The following is a 17,564-nucleotide window of genomic DNA, read 5'->3' on the forward strand; positions in this document are numbered from 1 at the left end:
TCAACAATTCAAACTGAAGAGGGCTCTTGGCTGCATATTTATACTTCTGCCCACAGAAAATTAGAGGCAGTTCCCTTCTGTGGATGGCCTATGTTTATGAACTTTCTTGCCCTTCTTGACTTTCCAAGATGCCCGTTTCTCATCCCAGAGAGCACAGCATTCTTTTAAACTGTGATCTTATTGATTTGCCTACATGCTTTTTATATTTGTGCTTAGAGAACATGTGTATCTTCAAGGGAAACGCTTTTAAAATTGAATAAACAAAGAAACAAGGGTTTGTTGAGAATCCCCTCTGTGTCAGGAAACGAAGACTGGGATCAGGGTGTGAGCAACTTGGTTGAGGGCTATATTGGGGTCAGGCTGCACAAGGGGGTGCTACTGGCTTACTGGAGATAAGGCTGGTAGAAGATGGAGAAGGAGAAAAAGCATGAGAGCGGGGAGGATGAGGACAGTGAGGGAGTCGTGGAAAGAACAGAAGAGCAGTGTGGTAGGGAAATGCAAGCGCACATGCACATGTATGACTCTGTATTTTCCCATGATCATACAAACATGGGGAAAGAAATGGAAAGATCTAGATGTTAATGTGTCTTGGGGTATGGGCTAGAAGAGGCAAATTTTAAAAAACGGAACAAAAACCAGCTTATAGGAAATGATCTTATGTATGTAAAAAAGTTTACATGCTTATGTATAGATGCAAAAGAAAAGAAAAGAGAGCTCTAAGTTGGAAACACAGAGGGCTTCAGTGAGGAGTAGCATGAGGATGGCTGCAAGGTGTCCTTGGGTTGGGTGATGGGCTGTCACGTTATATTATTCTGCTTTATAACATACGCATTTTATTAAAAGGAGATAGGGTCTTGCTGTGTTGCCAAGGCTGGCCTCAAGTGATCCTCCCACCTCAGGCTCCCAAAGCGTTGGGATTACAGGTGTGAGCTACTGTGTCCAACCCTCATATTCTTTTTAATATATGAAACAACATATTAACAGTGATGAAGGGAAAACAAGTGGGTGGCTACGTTGCCGTGTAACCTGTTTCAGGAGAAACATAACAGTAGCCTCGCGTGTGGTGTGCACGTGTGCTTGCACATTCTTGAAGAATGAGGAGTAAAGTGTGGAAGGCTTCGAGTCTCCATTGGGGGAATTGGTGATGGGGCAGTACCTTGTTGCTGTTAAAATCCTCTATCCCCAGTGCCTAATAAAACGCATTCATAATAGTGGATGAAACAATGTCAACCTTGAATGGAATGGTTTAGTGGTGATCTGTGAGTCTACTTTAACAGAAAAACATATCCTGTGTAGATTTTAAACTCTTTGGGGGCAGAAATAACGCTGATCTTCCTCATCATTCATTTGGACATTTATTCATTCATTCGTGCTACAAATATATACTAAGTGCCTAATATGTATGCCAGGTATTAGATAATATTTATTTTCAGTGTCTAGCAAATGAAAGTCTTTTTTTAATTGTTCAAAGTGAAAATAGAGGATACTACAAATTCATCATTATAGGATGACCTAGTGAGGAAGGCTTCCTGGAGGAAGCGGTAGTCATGTTGCATATTGAAGGATGCAAAGGACTTGTAAGATGAGGTTGGGAGAGGGCTCCACATTCCATGCAGATGGAAGAGTATGTGCAAAGGCCCTGAGGCAGGGAGTAATGAACATGGTACTGTGAGGAATGAGGCCAATGTGGCTGCAGCCTGCAGAGCAGAGGGTGAGGTGGGGATGAGGCCAGAAAGGTATTCAGGGCCTGATCATGCAGGCCTCGAAGGCCAGAGTAAAGCATTTCCCCCAGGTTTTTATTTTGGAAAATTTCAAACCTATAGAAAAGTTGCAGATGTAATAGAATTATTACCTAGATTTTCAAATGGTTGACTTTTGCCAGTTTCTCTCTTTTACTCTTTCTCCTTCTCATATGCACACACACATACATACACATGTTTTTCTTGGTCAGATCATTTGAGAGTAAGTTAGAAAAATCATGACATACTACCCCTGAATTCTAAAGCATGTGTATTTCAAGAACAAAAATAATCTCTGGCATAATTATAGCATGATTACACACCCAAGAAAATTAATTATAAAATACTTGTACCTTATATACAATCCATATTTAAATCTCTAATTGTCCTAATAATATCCTTTGCTAATATATTTTGAAAATCCAGGCTCTGCTGACATTTTTTGGGACCAGTTAGGCCAGTTATTTTGTAATATATACCTCAATTTAAATTTGCCAGATTATTGTCTCATAGTTAAATTCTGGTTGAACATTAACTACTGCATAGGTGTGTGTGGCCCTGAGAACTAAATAATATCAGGCGTCCGTAATGTCAGTTTCGTTGCCAGTGATGTTAAATTTGATTACGTGGTTAATGTGGTGTCTACCAGATCTCTCCATTGTAAAGATAAAATTTTCTTTTTGTAAGAAATAAAGTAGCCTGGGGGAAGATACTTTAAGCATCTATAAATATCGTGTTCCCCAACAATCTTTTACCCAATGTTTGTACCTTTGGCATCCCTTGTGCAAGATAATTATGAATGTAGCAATTGCAAAATAGTGATTTTTCAAATTCTGTAATTTTTTTCTACATTTGTTGATACTCTTCTGTAAAGAAGAGCCTTTACTTCTCCCCCACCCTTTTAAATCAGTATCAGTATAGACTTGTGGATGTTTAAAATTTAGATTTAAAATTTCACATGCATTTATAATCCATTTCTAACATTAAACATTTTGATGTTTAATTTTTGTCCGTATTTGGCCAGGAGGAGCCCTGATCAGAAAGGTTTTTGAGAAAACTATTGATTGAATGAAATAATAGTATAGAAATGACGAATAAATCTGTGTTTACCACTTTATTCCTCCTGAGAAGTTCTATTTGTCAATCTAATGTGAATGTATTTTTATTTCTCTCTAGGTCTCACGGACTGATTGGCTCTCATTCAGCAGGAACCTAACAGATAAGTCTTCCTGCTGTATATCAAGACAATGCTTGGTTTTCAAGCTGTTCTGAGAATGATTAAAGCAGTGTCACAAGGTGACATTGTCAGGGGAGAACAAGCAGCTTGAGAATTTCCTCTTAATCTGATTGCAGCTTGAAGGCAGCCCATTTCCATTAAGTAGGACTGCATGGCAAGCAGCCCCACCAAAGGGTTGACAATGAGCGTCCCAGTGGCTCCTAAGAAATCATGTTATACTCAGCTGCAGGACAACAGAAATGCAGCAAGAAATAATAATGAGAGCATCCTAAGTCTGGGAGATACGAATGCCAATCAAATCATGTTGGAGGTCAGCTCCTCTCATGACGAATCCAAGACATGTGACCTGGAAGATGAAATTGGAAATACAAATTCAAGTGAGCCAGAAAACCGTACCCATTTCCATAAGGAATTTCACCAACTTCAGGGCTTTGGGAAAGGCTCTCAGGCTGGCTCTGCCAGCCTGAAAGATTTTAGACTTTCTTCAACCATTCAGAGGGAACTCAATGAAGAGCACACAGTGGAGAGAGGCACAGATAGTCTGCAGACCCCGCGGAGTATTCAGGGACCAAGTCTGTTGAGTTGGAGGAATGTGATGGGTGAGGCCAGTCTAGATGTTTTGGCTAAAAGGGATGCTGAAATTCCCCGGCATGTTCCCAAGGATAAATTGGCAAAGACCCTTGACAATGAGGAACTGAGGAGGCATTCTTTGGAAAGAGCAAGCAGCTCTGTAGCTGCAGTCGGGAGCCTGACTCCGCAGCATCCACAGCCTGTACCCCTCGACTCCCAGGAAGCACGGGGTCAGGTGCCTGGGGGCGGGGAGGGGCCAAAGAAGACATTGACAGACCAGGCTGTCCCGGCAGCTTTCCCTGCAACTGACAGCACCTCAGAGGGAAAGAGTGTGCGTCATCCTAAACCATCTACCTCAGAAAGCAAGCAGAGCACCCCCTCAGAGACCCAAACAGTGGGGGTACATGTACTGCAGGTGTGCAGTGAGCACACATCACATTCCGCCCATCCAGAGCCTGCTCTGAATTTGACTTCGGCATCGAAGGAAATCCTGAGTAAGCCGGAAGCACAATTAGGTCAGGGAAAGGGAGAGGTCAAGCTGGATCTGAAATATGTTCCACCCAGGAGGGTTGAACAGGAGGGAAAGGCAGCCCAGGAAGGGTATCTGGGATGCCACAAGGAAGAGAATCTGTCAGCCTTGGAGGGAAGGGATCCATGTGGGGAAGCACACCCGGAAGCCACCGATGCACTTGGCGGTCTGCTGAACAGTGACCTCCACCACCTTGGGGTGGGAAGAGGCAGCTGTGAAGAGAAGAGAGGAGTCAACCCAGGGGAGCAGGATTCTCTCCACACCACCCCCAAACAGGGCTCTGCTTCCTTAGGAGGGGCTGATAATCAGCCCACTGGCAAAATTTCACCATGTGCAGGTGGGAAGTTGGGTGAAAGGACATCCAGCGGCTTTTCACCAGGTGACAGTCACATGGCTTTTATTCCTAATAATCTGACTGACAGCAAGCCCTTGGATGTCATTGAGGAGGAAAGGCGGTTGGGCAGTGGGAATGAGGACAGTGTTATGCTTTTGGCGTTCAGTCCTTCTGTTGGAGAGAACAAGACGGAGGTGCCTGAGCCCCTGGACCCTCAAAGTGGCAGCTCAGAAGCACGGGAAAGCAAAGAGGTCACCACAGCTGTTGCTGAAAACAGGAACCTTCTAGAGAATGCAGATAAGATTGAAAGCACCTCAGCAAAAGCAGATTCAGTTCTCAATATTCCAGCACCCCTCCACCCAGAGACAACTGTGAACATGACCCACCAGCCTACAACACCCAGTAGCAGTTTTCAGGATGTTAGCGTGTTCGGTATGGACGCGGGGTCCCCCTTGGTGGTTCCACCCCCTACTGATAGTGCACGCTTGTTGAACACGTCCCCCAAAGTGCCTGACAAGAACACCTGCCCCAGTGGGATCCCCAAGCCTGTCTTCACACATTCCAAGGACACAACTTCCTCACAGGAGGGAATGGAGAACTATCAGGTTGAAAAAACAGAGGAGAGGACAGAAACCAAGCCCATCATTATGCCCAAGCCCAAGCATGTGAGGCCCAAGATCATCACCTACATCAGGAGGAATCCCCAGGCCCTGGGCCAAGTGGACGCCTCGCTGGTTCCAGTGGGGCTTCCATATGCCCCGCCCACATGTACCATGCCTCTTCCCCACGAAGAGAAGGCAGCAGGTGGTGACCTGAAGCCATCTGCCAACCTCTATGAGAAATTCAAGCCAGACCTGCAGAAGCCAAGGGTCTTCAGTTCCGGATTGATGGTGTCTGGAATCAAGCCCCCAGGACATCCTTTCAGTCAAATGAGTGAAAAGTTTTTGCAGGAGGTAAGAGAATGTCATTATGATATGGTCTATAAGTTGACTGTCCCAAAATCTGTGACATATTTGCAATGAGTTATGAAAGTAAAATGTCCTCTTTAAGTGAACTACAGATTTTCATGGATACACTTGTGAAGAAACGGAGTTTTTGACTAGAGATTGTCTAGAGAAATGACCATTTTTAACTAGAAGAGTCTGATTATCTTAATAAGATGTACCCAATATCTAAGGAGACCCATTTAAATTTCACTTGCTATAATTCATATGAAATTAGATGAATATGCATTAAATAGGCTTCCATGTTTAAATAAGTGAATATGATATAATATAAGTGAATATGATATAATATAATATAATATAATATAAATCTGTGACATATTTGCAATGAGTTATGAAAGTAAAATGTCCTCTTTAAGTGAACTACAGATTTTCATGGATACACTTGTGAAGAAACGGAGTTTTTGACTAGAGATTGTCTAGAGAAATGACCATTTTTAACTAGAAGAGTCTGATTATCTTAATAAGATGTACCCAATATCTAAGGAGACCCATTTAAATTTCACTTGCTATAATTCATATGAAATTAGATGAATATGCATTAAATAGGCTTCCATGTTTAAATAAGTGAATATGATATAATATAAGCCAGGTTAAAGGAAGAAAGAATGCAAAATTACTGTGTTCTTCAAATAGATCAGACTCATTCCTCAATGAGGAGTATTTTCTACCTGGGAGTATCTCTTATTCGCACACGTGAAGAACAGCAAATGAGCAGAAAATGGTGTGTTAGGCATGGACTCTTTCTTTAAAATAAAAAGAATAATTACAACTAACATATAATTGCTCTGCACTGGGCCCATATAATACAGCATTTGATCTTTGTTAATCTTCACTAATCCTTGCAGTAATTCCCTGAGGGTTGGTATTGCAGTTTTTTATTTATGTTTTTTTTGTTTTTTCTTTGTTTTTGAGACGAAGTCTCGCTCTGTCGCCCAGGCTTGAGTGCAGTGGCGCGACCTCAGCTCACTGGAAACTCCACCTTCTGGGTTCACGCCATTCTCTTGCCTCAGCCTCCCTAGTACCTGGGACTACAGGCGCCCGCCACCGTGCCCGGCTACTTTTTTGTATTTTCAGTAGAGACGGGGTTTCACCGTGGTCTTGATCTCCCGACCTTGTGATCCGCCCACCTCGGCCTCCCAAAGTGCTGGGATTACAGGCATGAGCCACTGCACCCAGCCGGTATTGCAGTTTTTATCACCGTATAGATACAGAAACAGACAGAGAGCTTTAAGTCACCCATCACAAAGGAGGGAGAGCTCTGAGAGTCTCACTCAGTCCTGTGCAGTTTCAGACTGCACTGTGCTGTCCTTTTTAGTACCTGGGAGCTATGGTGAGTCATCCTTCGAGACCTCAGAACTAAGATTTGTCTGCTGAAGGAGTCTCTTCATGACAGCTGAGTGATCAGTTAAAAGTAAGGCAGGAGCCAAGGACGGCGGCTCAAGCCTGTAATCCCAGCACTTTGGGAAGCCGAGGTGGGCAGATCACAAGGTCAGGAGATCGAGACCATCCTGGCCTACATGGTGAAACCCCGTCTCTACTAAAAATACAAAAACTAGCTGGGTGTGGTGGCATGTGCCTGTAGTCCCAGGAACTTGGGAGGCTGAGGCAGGAGAATTGCTTGAACCCAGGATGTGGAGGTTGCAGTGAGCTGAGACCATGCCACTGCACTTCAGCCTGGCAACAGAGTGAGACTCAGTCTCAAAAAAAAAGGGCAGGATGAGATCATCCTGTCTCTTACACCCTCCAGGGCTGCCCAGGTTGCTTGGAGCACAAGCTGGAGCCTGTAGGATGGCTCTGCCTTTAGGATGGGATGTGCTCACTGGGGGTCCGTCAGCTACCCGCCCTCCTCTCCTTCCACTCTCCCTTTCTCACTCTGCTGCTTCAGGACCTTTGCACCTCCCTCTGCTTGGAATGTTCTCCCAGTTATCCAGATGGCTCTCTCCCTCACTTCCTTTAGGTCTGTGCTCCAATGTTATCTCCTTGGGAAGGCCACCCATCTTCCCTCTGAATCCCTTTTCTGTGATTTATTTCTTCCTAGCACCTACCTCCACCTGCCATAAACACTTTTTTAGTTTTCCTGAATTGACTATAATGTAAACTCCATGAGGGAAGGGATTGTTTTCAATGTTTTGTTCCCCGTTGTGTTCCCAGAATTTAGAATGGTGCTTGTTGTAAGTAAGTGCTCAAAAAATGTTGAATGATAACTGAATCACGAACTCCATATGTGTTGGAACCAAACAAAAGTGTACCAAGGGTTTCTAGAGATAGGATGATTGAGTCCAAATTTGGACTCTAGCTTGGCTAGGTGTATTGGCATATTTAAAGAATGTATCAATCACAGCAGAAGTTGTCATATCTAGCACAAAGACCAAGTTGCATTCATTCTCCGCAGCAGACATTGACCTAGGCAATCACTGACTAGGTGCCCCAAAAAGCCGACCAGCTGTGCTGCCTTGCGGCAGGTCCTTAGTAACCAAATCGCACAGCTTGCTTCCTGTGTTGTGACTCTGGGCCTGCCAACAGGCCTCTGATTATAACTGACTTCCTACCTCACATCTCTAGAGAGAGGATTCTGACTGGAGAATTCAGGGGTCCAGTCAGCTTGGCAGGGGTTTGTCTTGCTGTGCGGGGCTGCATGGCATCTTGTTTATATAAGTGACTTCTTACTCCGTGCCCTGCAATGAGAGCATATTCTGGCTAGAGGACACTTGAGTCTGGCTTCAGGCAGTGGTCTCCCATCAAAAGTGAACAAATTGCCCTTCTGGTTTTATACGTCAGTCTCTGAGTTTGGTTACAGTGAGTCATTCTCAAATTTCTAAACATTCATCCACCTGGGCCTCTTAGGGTCAGGCTCTGAAGCTGTGCTCTTCTATAAGGCAGGGAATCACTGCAGAGGTTCCATAAGAGACCTGTCTTAGTCCATTTGTGTTGCTATGAAAGAATACCTGAGGCTGGGTAAATTATAAGGAAAAGAGGTTTATTTGGCTCATGGTTCTGCAGGCTGGACAGGAAGCATGGCACCAGCATCTGCTTATGGTAAAGCCTCAGGCTGCTTCCACTCATGGGGGAAGGAGAAGGGGAACCACGTGTGCATTGATCACGTGGCAAGAGACAAGCAAGAGGGGAGTGGGGGAGGTGCCAGGCCTCTCTTTAAGGACCAGCTCTCATGGGAACTAATAGAGCAAGAACTTGCTCATTACCAAAAGGAGGGCACCAAGCCATTCATGAGGCATCTGCCTCCATGGCCCACACATCTCCCTCTAGACCCCACCTCCAACATTGGAGATCACATTTCAACATAAGAGTTGGCAGAGACAAGCAAACCATATCCAAACCATAGCCAGAGCCTAGATTTTTCTCTATAAAAACAAACTCATGAGGGAAATTGATTTGGATATGTAGGCCCACACCCCGCGTTGTCTATAATTCTTTCTTTGTACCCTTCTATATTTTCCTGTATATTTCTTTTCTGTGTTGTTTCTGCTTCCTCCAAGAATAGTTTATATGTTACGTGCACATTTTTCCCCAAACTATTTTCTCTACTTCATTATCTAGACACCACATCAAGACTCAAGGAAATGGGATTGTATGGACATTGTGTGGCTTTGGCGGTTCTGAGGGGTTCAGAGAGACCCCACTGGTGTGGAGAGAACATCATGGCCTCGCACCTCGAGCATCCCAAAGTCTTCTTCAAAGAATGTATTTGTTTTTGTGCCTCGACTTTACAAGTTAGTTTGAAATGTCAGTTTCCCTCCCTGTATTTGGGGACCATTTTCTGCCATCATCAGAGCATCTGAGAGAACCAGGCCTCTTCTCAGGCTGCAGGAGGATACCCAAGTGTTGTGCTGGGCTCATTTCTATGGTAACCTTCTTTACTCAAAAATGGGAACAGGCTGGTCCTTGGCCACCTGCTACAGCTATGACACGATGTAACCCAGCGAGTCCCTCTCTTGTGTTTGAGCTCAGTGCGGGAGATTAAAAAGCCGACTTCTTCTGCCAGTGTGCCCCAAGCTCATCATGGGGTGGCTGCAGTCTTGTCTCTAGGAAAAGAAAACATTTTTGATAATGTGTTGCAATGGAAGTATTTTTCAGTTATAGAAGCCAGATTTTTTTTTTTTAAATAAAATGAGAACCTCTTAAAAATAAAAACCCAAACCAGCTTCAGACTCTTCCATCCTTATCGACAGATCCCTGCTGGTTACATAGCATGGGTAGAAGTGGGAAAATCAAGAAGAGTAAGCACTCTTCTGAGAGAGGAACTCTTTTCATGGTTGGCAGGAACAGCACAGGCATTTAAAACTTCCAGAAGTGGCTTCCAAGATCATCTGGGATCTAGTCATGTCCGGGTATTAAATATGTTTACCTAAACAGGTGCCCTCTGCCACTGGCTCTCCTGAGGTCTCAGGGACACTCCCTACCTCCAACAACTTGGGAGCCCTTTTTATTTTTGGTAAAGGGAGGTGGGAAGAAAGGGGCGGGGCTGAGAGGATGGAGTGAGGCAATGTGCGTGCAGTGTACAGAGGTGTGATCCAGGGCTGCTCTCCTTCCTCACTGTCTGCTGCCACTCATCTCTGGGGGGCACTGCATCGATTGGGGTTCCCCAGACAAATAGAACTAATAGGGGTGTGTGTGTGGTGTGTGTTCACGGGTCTATATACATCTATACTTACGTCTCTCTCTCTTTCAATATATATTATGTATATATTTCAATATATATATCTCATATAGAGACATATAGATGTATATATAGAGAGGTTACATCACATTATATATATATAGAGACAGATTGATTGATTGATTGATTGATTTTAAGAAATTGGCTCATGATTATAGAGGCTGGCAAGTCAAAAATCTGCAGGGCAGGACAGCAGCCTGGAGACTTAGGGTAGAGTTGGTGCTGCAGCTTGGGTCTGAAGGTGATCTACTAGCAGAATCCCCTTTTCTTTAGGAGGAGTCAGTCTGTTTTTATTAAAGCCTGCAACTGATTAGATGAGACTCACCTACATGCTGAAGGGTCTGCTGCTTTATTCAAGGTCTACTGATTTAAATGTTAATCTAATATAAGAAATACTTTCATGGCAGCATCTAGAATGCTTGACCAAATAGCTGGGTATTGCAGCCCAGTCAAGTTGACACATAAAATTAACCATCCCAGACACCCTTCCCCCACCACTATCCCAGTGGCTTGTTAACAAAGCCTTCACCTGTGCCCTCTGTCTCCACGGCACACTATCCCATTGGGAACAGTGCAGGGCAAATAGGAAGAGGGACAGCCTGGTAAGAATGTATTTGTTAATATGCCCTGACTTAACGAGTTTGTTTGAAATCATAGGGTTCTTTTGTTTGCTTTCAAAGTGAGTTCTGTAAAAACCCTCCATGGGGATGGAAGGAGGGAAACAGCAACGTTTGGAGTTGTTCTCTATGTGTTTATGACTGTGCAGCATCACCTGCTGTATTCTGTCAGTAAAGATGAAGGAAAAGAGTATGAAGCTTTTTGTAGATTCCCTTGTTTAATTAAAAATGCACAGACTAGACATCAAAGGCGCAGTTTTCCCACTTTTAAAGAATTTGCGATCTCACCAGAAACAAATTACCCAACAAAATGATAGGCATTGAAGTTACTGAAATCCTTAAGATCATTGTTGAGTGAGAGTGTGGTGAATTTTAATCCCTAAAAACAACTCAGTTTCAAGGCACTGAGTAACTACTAAGATCAGCATATTGCAATCCTAAAACCTGACAGATGTAGTTTGGAAATGATATTAATTTCTTCATAAGAGCACCTGCTCAAAGCAGTGTGCAGTGGGACCCAAAATTTAGAAACTAAAATTAAAAAAGGGTATATATGAGAAAAACCAGAGATTGATAGTGAGAGTAAGTAGAGAATGGTAAAAAATTTATCAGAGTGCAGATGTAGAATGTTCTTTCATAGGAATATAATTTGCTGTAGCCAAGGACAATCTATCTACTATAATAATCATGCATATTTTACAGTGTGATTATGATAAAACTTTAAAGGCCTAATCTTTTGTTTCTACAATGTCAGTTTGAAGGAGGACTTTGTATCTATTTCAACATTAAAAGAGTATCAATTTAAGGGTTTATCTCTTCAACAGCTTGGATCAAAGCTTTTATAGCCCCTATTAAAGAATACTGTTAAATGCTTATGATTCCTGAGATATAAGTTTGACACATAAAATGTGCTGTGATTTAGAACAGAGTTAATTAACAGATGTATCTTTTCATGCATAGCCCTTAGCACTATTTTTTATTGTAACTTAAAGGAATAGATTATTTAGTTCTCTCTCTTTTTTCCTGTTTAATATTAATAAAACACTGATAATATGAACAGACTTAGTGAGTACAGAATTGCATATATAAAAGGTACTGCCCACAGGTTGTATTCTAGGCCAAACTGCTAGCTACAGGAGAAAGTAACAGTAACGTTAGGTTATTATTAAACTTAGGAAAAAATGGAAACATGATTTTTCAATAAATATTTATTGACTTTAGCTATGTGCTAGACATTGTTTTTGGTGCTATGAAGTCAGTGGTTGATGAGATTGTGCCCTAGAACTTCCATTCTGGTGAAACTTGCTCAAACCTTCCTGGGAGCATCGCCTCACTAGGGCAGATGACCAGAGGAGATAACTCAGGCTCAGGTTTTTAACTAGGTAAACATATAGTACAGGTCTGAAAATACATTTTCCATTAACTTCCCTATTTTTCTGGAAAATGTTTCCTCCTTTATTAACAATGCAATTTTTTGCTTCCTAAGTAGCCCAGTAAAGATCTAATATAAATGGACACAGTTTATCTAGTCAGTCTAAGACTAGGTTATCATACAAATTACAGCTTGTTTCCCACAGGTATAATAAAACTTTCATAATTTTATGAACATTTGCTAAATGCTTTCTTTGCTTTATTGACATTTATAGTTTGGCTACTCACTCAGATTCCAGTGATTTTGTAACAATGGAATTAAAAAAATCTTATCCAGTGAGTTCTTTTTAACCCCAGTGAACTATAGATTCATAGAGTAGTAGAACTGGAAGAGAACTGAGAGATCATCCAGTGTGTTGTCAATCAGGAAATGAAGACACTGTGGCCCAGGGAAGGTAGGGGACTTGTGATCAAGCAGCTAAGTGGTACCAGAGTGGTCATTGGTTCAGTCTTGGTCTCCTGGTCCTGTATAGAACTCACACTATGATGTGAAGGTCTCTGATTGAGTTTTTGTTTATTTATCGTAGGTTACAGACCACTCTGGAAAAGAAGAGTTTTGTTCTCCTCCGTATGCTCATTATGAAGTCCCTCCAACTTTCTATCGGTCAGCCATGCTTCTTAAGCCCCAGCTAGGATTGGGTGCAATGTCCCATTTACCATCTGCAAAGAGCAGGATTCTGATTGCAAGTCAGAGGTCTTCAGCGAGCGCCATCCACCCACCAGGACCCATAACAACAGCCACCAGTCTCTACAGTTCCGATCCTTCAGGTAACCGATCCAACAGTTTCTGCCGTTTCCTGCTGTACGTTTAGACAGTCATCATGTAAGATGGTGATAATTGTCTAAAATATGAATGCCTTTCATCCCTTAAGGAGAGCCTTTTTCTATTCTTCCATCTGTCTGTAGATGCAGACATTTGTGAAACTCATCTGTGTGCAACTGTCATCCTTCATGTCACCTTTAAACTAGTGGCCCTCGTTACTACCATCCAGCTTTTCATAGTTTCTTCCTTCTCTAATACGCCCTATAAAACAAGGCTCAGAAGTTGTTTTCTGTCAAGGGCCAAAGAGTAAATATTTTGGAGTATATAGGTCCTAAGGGGTTAATGTCATAACTGTTTAGGGCCTTGGTCCATTTGGTGTTGAGACAGAGAGAAGGTAGAGCCAAAGAAGTTCCTGACTCACTGGGCACGGGCTGCAAGAGAGAAAGCCATGGAGGAGAACTCCGGATTTCTGGCCTGAGCAACTGGAAGAATGGAGTTGCCACATAGAGAAGTACGTTTAGAAAGGCAGATAAGAGTCAAGCAAGGACATTGAGAAGGTTGAAATGTCTTTGGTCATCCGGCAGGATACAGCATGGGATTTATGGGACTGGAATTTAGAGGACAGGACCTGGCTAGAGATATAAAAGCGTTGTCTGTAGGCAGAGAGATGATATTCAAAGCTGTGATGCTGTCCTTCACCAAGGTGCCATTGCTGTCCCCCACCACTGCACCTTCCTCACGATGTTATAAATTTGATGTGAACTTGAATTATGCACCTTTGAAATAGTATGATGTGACAAATGTTCACAGTTTTACTTTATGCACAAAATGTGGAAAAACTTCAAAGTTATAAAAATAATCTTAGTTGAGTTTGTTTTGCAACAGTCAAGGTTTTAAGACTATACTACTGCATAGTATTTTTATACCACTGTGATAGAGACAGGCAGATCAAATTCTTCTGAGGCTGGCTCATTCATATTTACACATTTTTGTAATAAGGGTGTCACTTCTTCAAAGCTCAGTTCAGTCCCAGAAGTACACGTATGAGGGGCTGCCTCCATCCTACTCCTTCAGGACTCAAACGCTTTTCCTTGGGTTTGTGGGTGTCTTAATTTAGAGAACAATGTATGTTCCCATGGTTGATCATTGGACACCCAGCAAAACTAGTAACACTGATGGGTATCACTCCTACAGGGCATGGAAGATGTCATATGCCTTCTTAGCGCTGTTGGGGGGATCACCTGCCAGAGGCTCTGGGACAATGAGAGGTTCTTAATTTGGAGACTGGGGAGCTTTAGAGGGCAAGGACTCAGCTCCCTTGGCCCCTGAGCCCTTGAGCCAGGCCAGTAGCTTTTGGCTTGGCCTGGTCACTTGGCTGATTGCAGGCAGCAGGCCCTTTCCCTTGTCAGACAGCTTTGCTAGAATCCCTGGTGCCTCCATCTTCAACTTCGGCAATATGCCTCACTAATTCTCTTCCTTTCTTTCTGCTGAAACCTTTCCATTTTTCTTCATGTTGTCCTCAGAGATATTCCCTTGCTCCTCAATCCCTGTTTTCTTTTTATTTCACAAGAGACTTAGATGGTTCACTGAACACAGAACCAAAGCCATTATCCACCAAACACTATTGATAGTTGCCCTTAACTTGAGATCTAGGAGGCTTAACTTTCAGACTGTCCCAGGAAATGAAGAGAGATACCTGGAATAAAAAATAACTTCTGGAATGACAAAGAAAAAGAAAAACCAGGCTTGGCGTGGTGGCTCACGACTGTAATCCCAGCACTTTGGGAGACTGAGGTGGATGGATCGCTGGAGGCCAGGAGTTTGAGACCAGCCTGGCAACATGGGGAAACCCCATCTCTACTAAAAATACAAAAATTAGCTGGACTTGGTGGTGTGTGCCTGTAATCCCAGCTACTCTGGAGGCTGAGGCAGGAGAATCGCTTGAACCCAAGAGACAGAGGCTACAGTGAGCCGAGATCACACCACTACACTCCAGCCTGGGCCACAGAGTGAGACTGTCTCAAAAAAAAAAAGAAAAAGAAAAAGAAAAGAAAAACCCAACAGCTAAGATTCCACATGGAGGCACTGTGAGTACCTTCCCAAGGCCGCTCTCAGTTTGTTCCTCCATTACAAAAAGTCCTCTGATGGAAGGGAGTGAGGTTCACCTAAGACTCAAATTCAGAAAGCTGTGGCGAAGAAGAAACAGTTGCACTTTTTGATAATTATGTATTGTACATTTACCATGTTTTAGCCCAAATCTCAAAGGTAAACAAGGACAGATTTGTTTACATTAAAACTAACCTCCTTACAATTATGTGGTCAATTTTAGAGTAAGTGTGACGTGGTGCTGAGAAGAATATATATTCTGTCAGATTGGGGTGGAGAGTTCTGTAGATGTCTATTAAGTCGGCTTGGTCCAGAGCTGAGTTCAAATCCTGAATATCCTTGTTAATTTTGTCTCGTTGATCTGTCTAATATTGACAGTGGGGTGTTAAAGTGTTCCACTATTATCATGTGGGAGTCTAAGTCTCTTTGTAGGTCTCTAAGAACTTGCTTTATGAATCTGGGTGCTCCTGTATTGGGTGCATATGTATTTAGGATAGTTAGCTCTTCTTGTTGCATTGATCCCTTTACCATTATGTAATGCCCTTTTTTATCTTTTTTGATCTTTGTTGGTTTAAAGTCTGTTTTATCAGAGATTAGGATTGCAACCCTTGTCTTTTTTTTTGGTTTCCATTTGCTTGGTAAATATTCCTCCATCTGTTTATTTTGGGCCTATGTGTGTCTACACGTGAGATGGGTCTCCTGAATACAGCACACGGATGGGTCTTGATTCTTTATCCAATTTGCCAGTCTGTGTCTTTTAAGTGGGGCATTTACCCCGTTTACATTTAAGGTTAATATTGTTATCTGTAAATTTGATCTTGTCATTATGATGCTAGCTGGTTATTTTGCGTGTTAGTTGATGCAGTTTCTTCATGGTGTTGATGGTAATTACAATTTGGTATGTTTTTGAAGTGACTGGTACCGATTTTTCCTTTCCAAATTTAGTGCTTCCTTCAGGAGCTCTTGTAAGGCAGGCCTGGTGGTGACACAATCTCTCAGCATTTGCTTGTCTGTCAAGGATTTTATTTCTCCTTCGCTTATGAAGTTTAGTTTGGCTGGATATGAAATTCTGGGTTGAAAATTCTTTTCTTTAAGAATGTTGAATATTGGCCCCCACTCTCTTCTGGCTTGTAGGGTTTCTGCAGAGAGATCCACTGTTAAGCTGATGGACTTCCCTTTGTGGGTAACCCAACCTTTCTCTCTGGCTGCCCTTAACATTTTTTCCTTCATTTCAGCCTTGGTGAATCAGATGATTATGTGTCTTGGGGTTGCTCCTCTTGAGGAGTATCTTTGTGATGTTCTGTGTATTTCCTGAAATTGAATATTGGCCTGTCTTGCTAGGTTGGGGAAGTTCTCCTGGATAATATCCTGAAGTGTGTTTTCCAACTTGGTTCCATTCTCCCCGTCACTTTCAGGTACACCAATCAAATGCAGGTTTGGTTTTTTCACATGGTCCCATATTTCTTGGAGGCTTTGTTCATTCCTTTTCATTCTTTTTTCTCTAATCTTGTCTTCATGCTTTATTTCATTAAGTTGGTCTTCAATCTCTGATATCCTTTCTTCCACTTGATCGATTCAGCTATTGATACTTGTGTATGCTTCACGAAGTTTTCATGCTGTGTTTTCAGCTCCATCAGGTCATTTATGTTTTTCTCTAAACTCGTTACTCTAGTTAGCAATTTGTCTAACCCTTTTGCAAGGTTCTTAGTTTCCTTGCATTGGGTTAGACCATGCTCCTTTAGCTCAGAAGAGTTTGTTGTTACCCACCTTTTGAAGCCTACTTCTATCAGTTCGTCAGACTCATTCTCCAGTTTTGCTGCCGTGCTGGCAAGGAGTTATGATCCTTTGGAGGACAAGAAGAGTTCTGGTGTGTGGAATTTTCAGCCTTTTTGTGCTGGTTTTCCCTTATCTTCGTGGATTTATCTACCTTTGTTATTTGATGTTGGTGATCTTCAGATGGGGCATCTTTTTTGTTGATGTTGATGTTATTGCCTTTGTATGGGTGTCCTTTTTGTTGATGTTGATATTATTGCATTCTGTCTGTTAGTTTTATTTATTTATTTCTTTATTTTTTATTATACTTTAAGTTTTAGGGTATGTGTGCACAATGTGCAGGTTAGTTATATACATATACATGTGCCATGCTGGTGTGCTGCACCCATTAACTCGTCATTTAGCATTAGTTATATCTCCTAATGCTATTCCTCCCCCCTCCCCCCACCCCACAACAGTCCCCAGAGTGTGATGTTCCCCTTCCTGTGTCCATGTGTTCTCATTGTTCAATTCCCATCTATGAGTGAGAACATGTGGTGTTTGGTTTTTTGTCCTTGCGATAGTTTACTGAGAATGATGATTTCCAATTTCATCCATGTCCCTACAAAGGACATGAACTCATCATTTTTTATGGCTGTGTAGTATTCCATGGTGTATATGTGCCACATTTTCAACCATAAAAACCCTAGAAGAAACCCTAGGCATTACCATTCAGGACATAGGCATGGGCAAGGACTTCATGTCTAAAACACCAAAAGCAATGGCAACAAAAGCCAAAATTGA

At 42.5% G+C, this 17,564-nt stretch overlaps 1 protein-coding gene across 4 annotated transcripts in view; it reads left to right on the forward strand.

Moving 5' to 3' along the window:
• MTUS2 (microtubule associated scaffold protein 2) overlaps positions 1 to 17,564 on the forward strand; it is a 703,857-nt gene that overhangs the window by 201,832 nt on the left and 484,461 nt on the right. For all 4 annotated transcript variants that reach the window (XM_054446532.2, XM_054446530.2, XM_054446533.2 and 1 more), the window contains 2 exons: positions 2,916 to 5,362; positions 12,667 to 12,907. In XM_054446532.2, coding sequence (XP_054302507.2) covers positions 3,128 to 5,362; positions 12,667 to 12,907 — 2,476 coding nt within the window. In that variant the 5' untranslated portion in view covers positions 2,916 to 3,127. The remainder of the gene's footprint in view (positions 1 to 2,915; positions 5,363 to 12,666; positions 12,908 to 17,564) is intronic.

The sequence above is a fragment of the Pongo pygmaeus genome, chromosome 14 (assembly GCF_028885625.2).
Source record: "Pongo pygmaeus isolate AG05252 chromosome 14, NHGRI_mPonPyg2-v2.0_pri, whole genome shotgun sequence".
Lineage (NCBI taxonomy): Eukaryota > Metazoa > Chordata > Mammalia > Primates > Hominidae > Pongo > Pongo pygmaeus.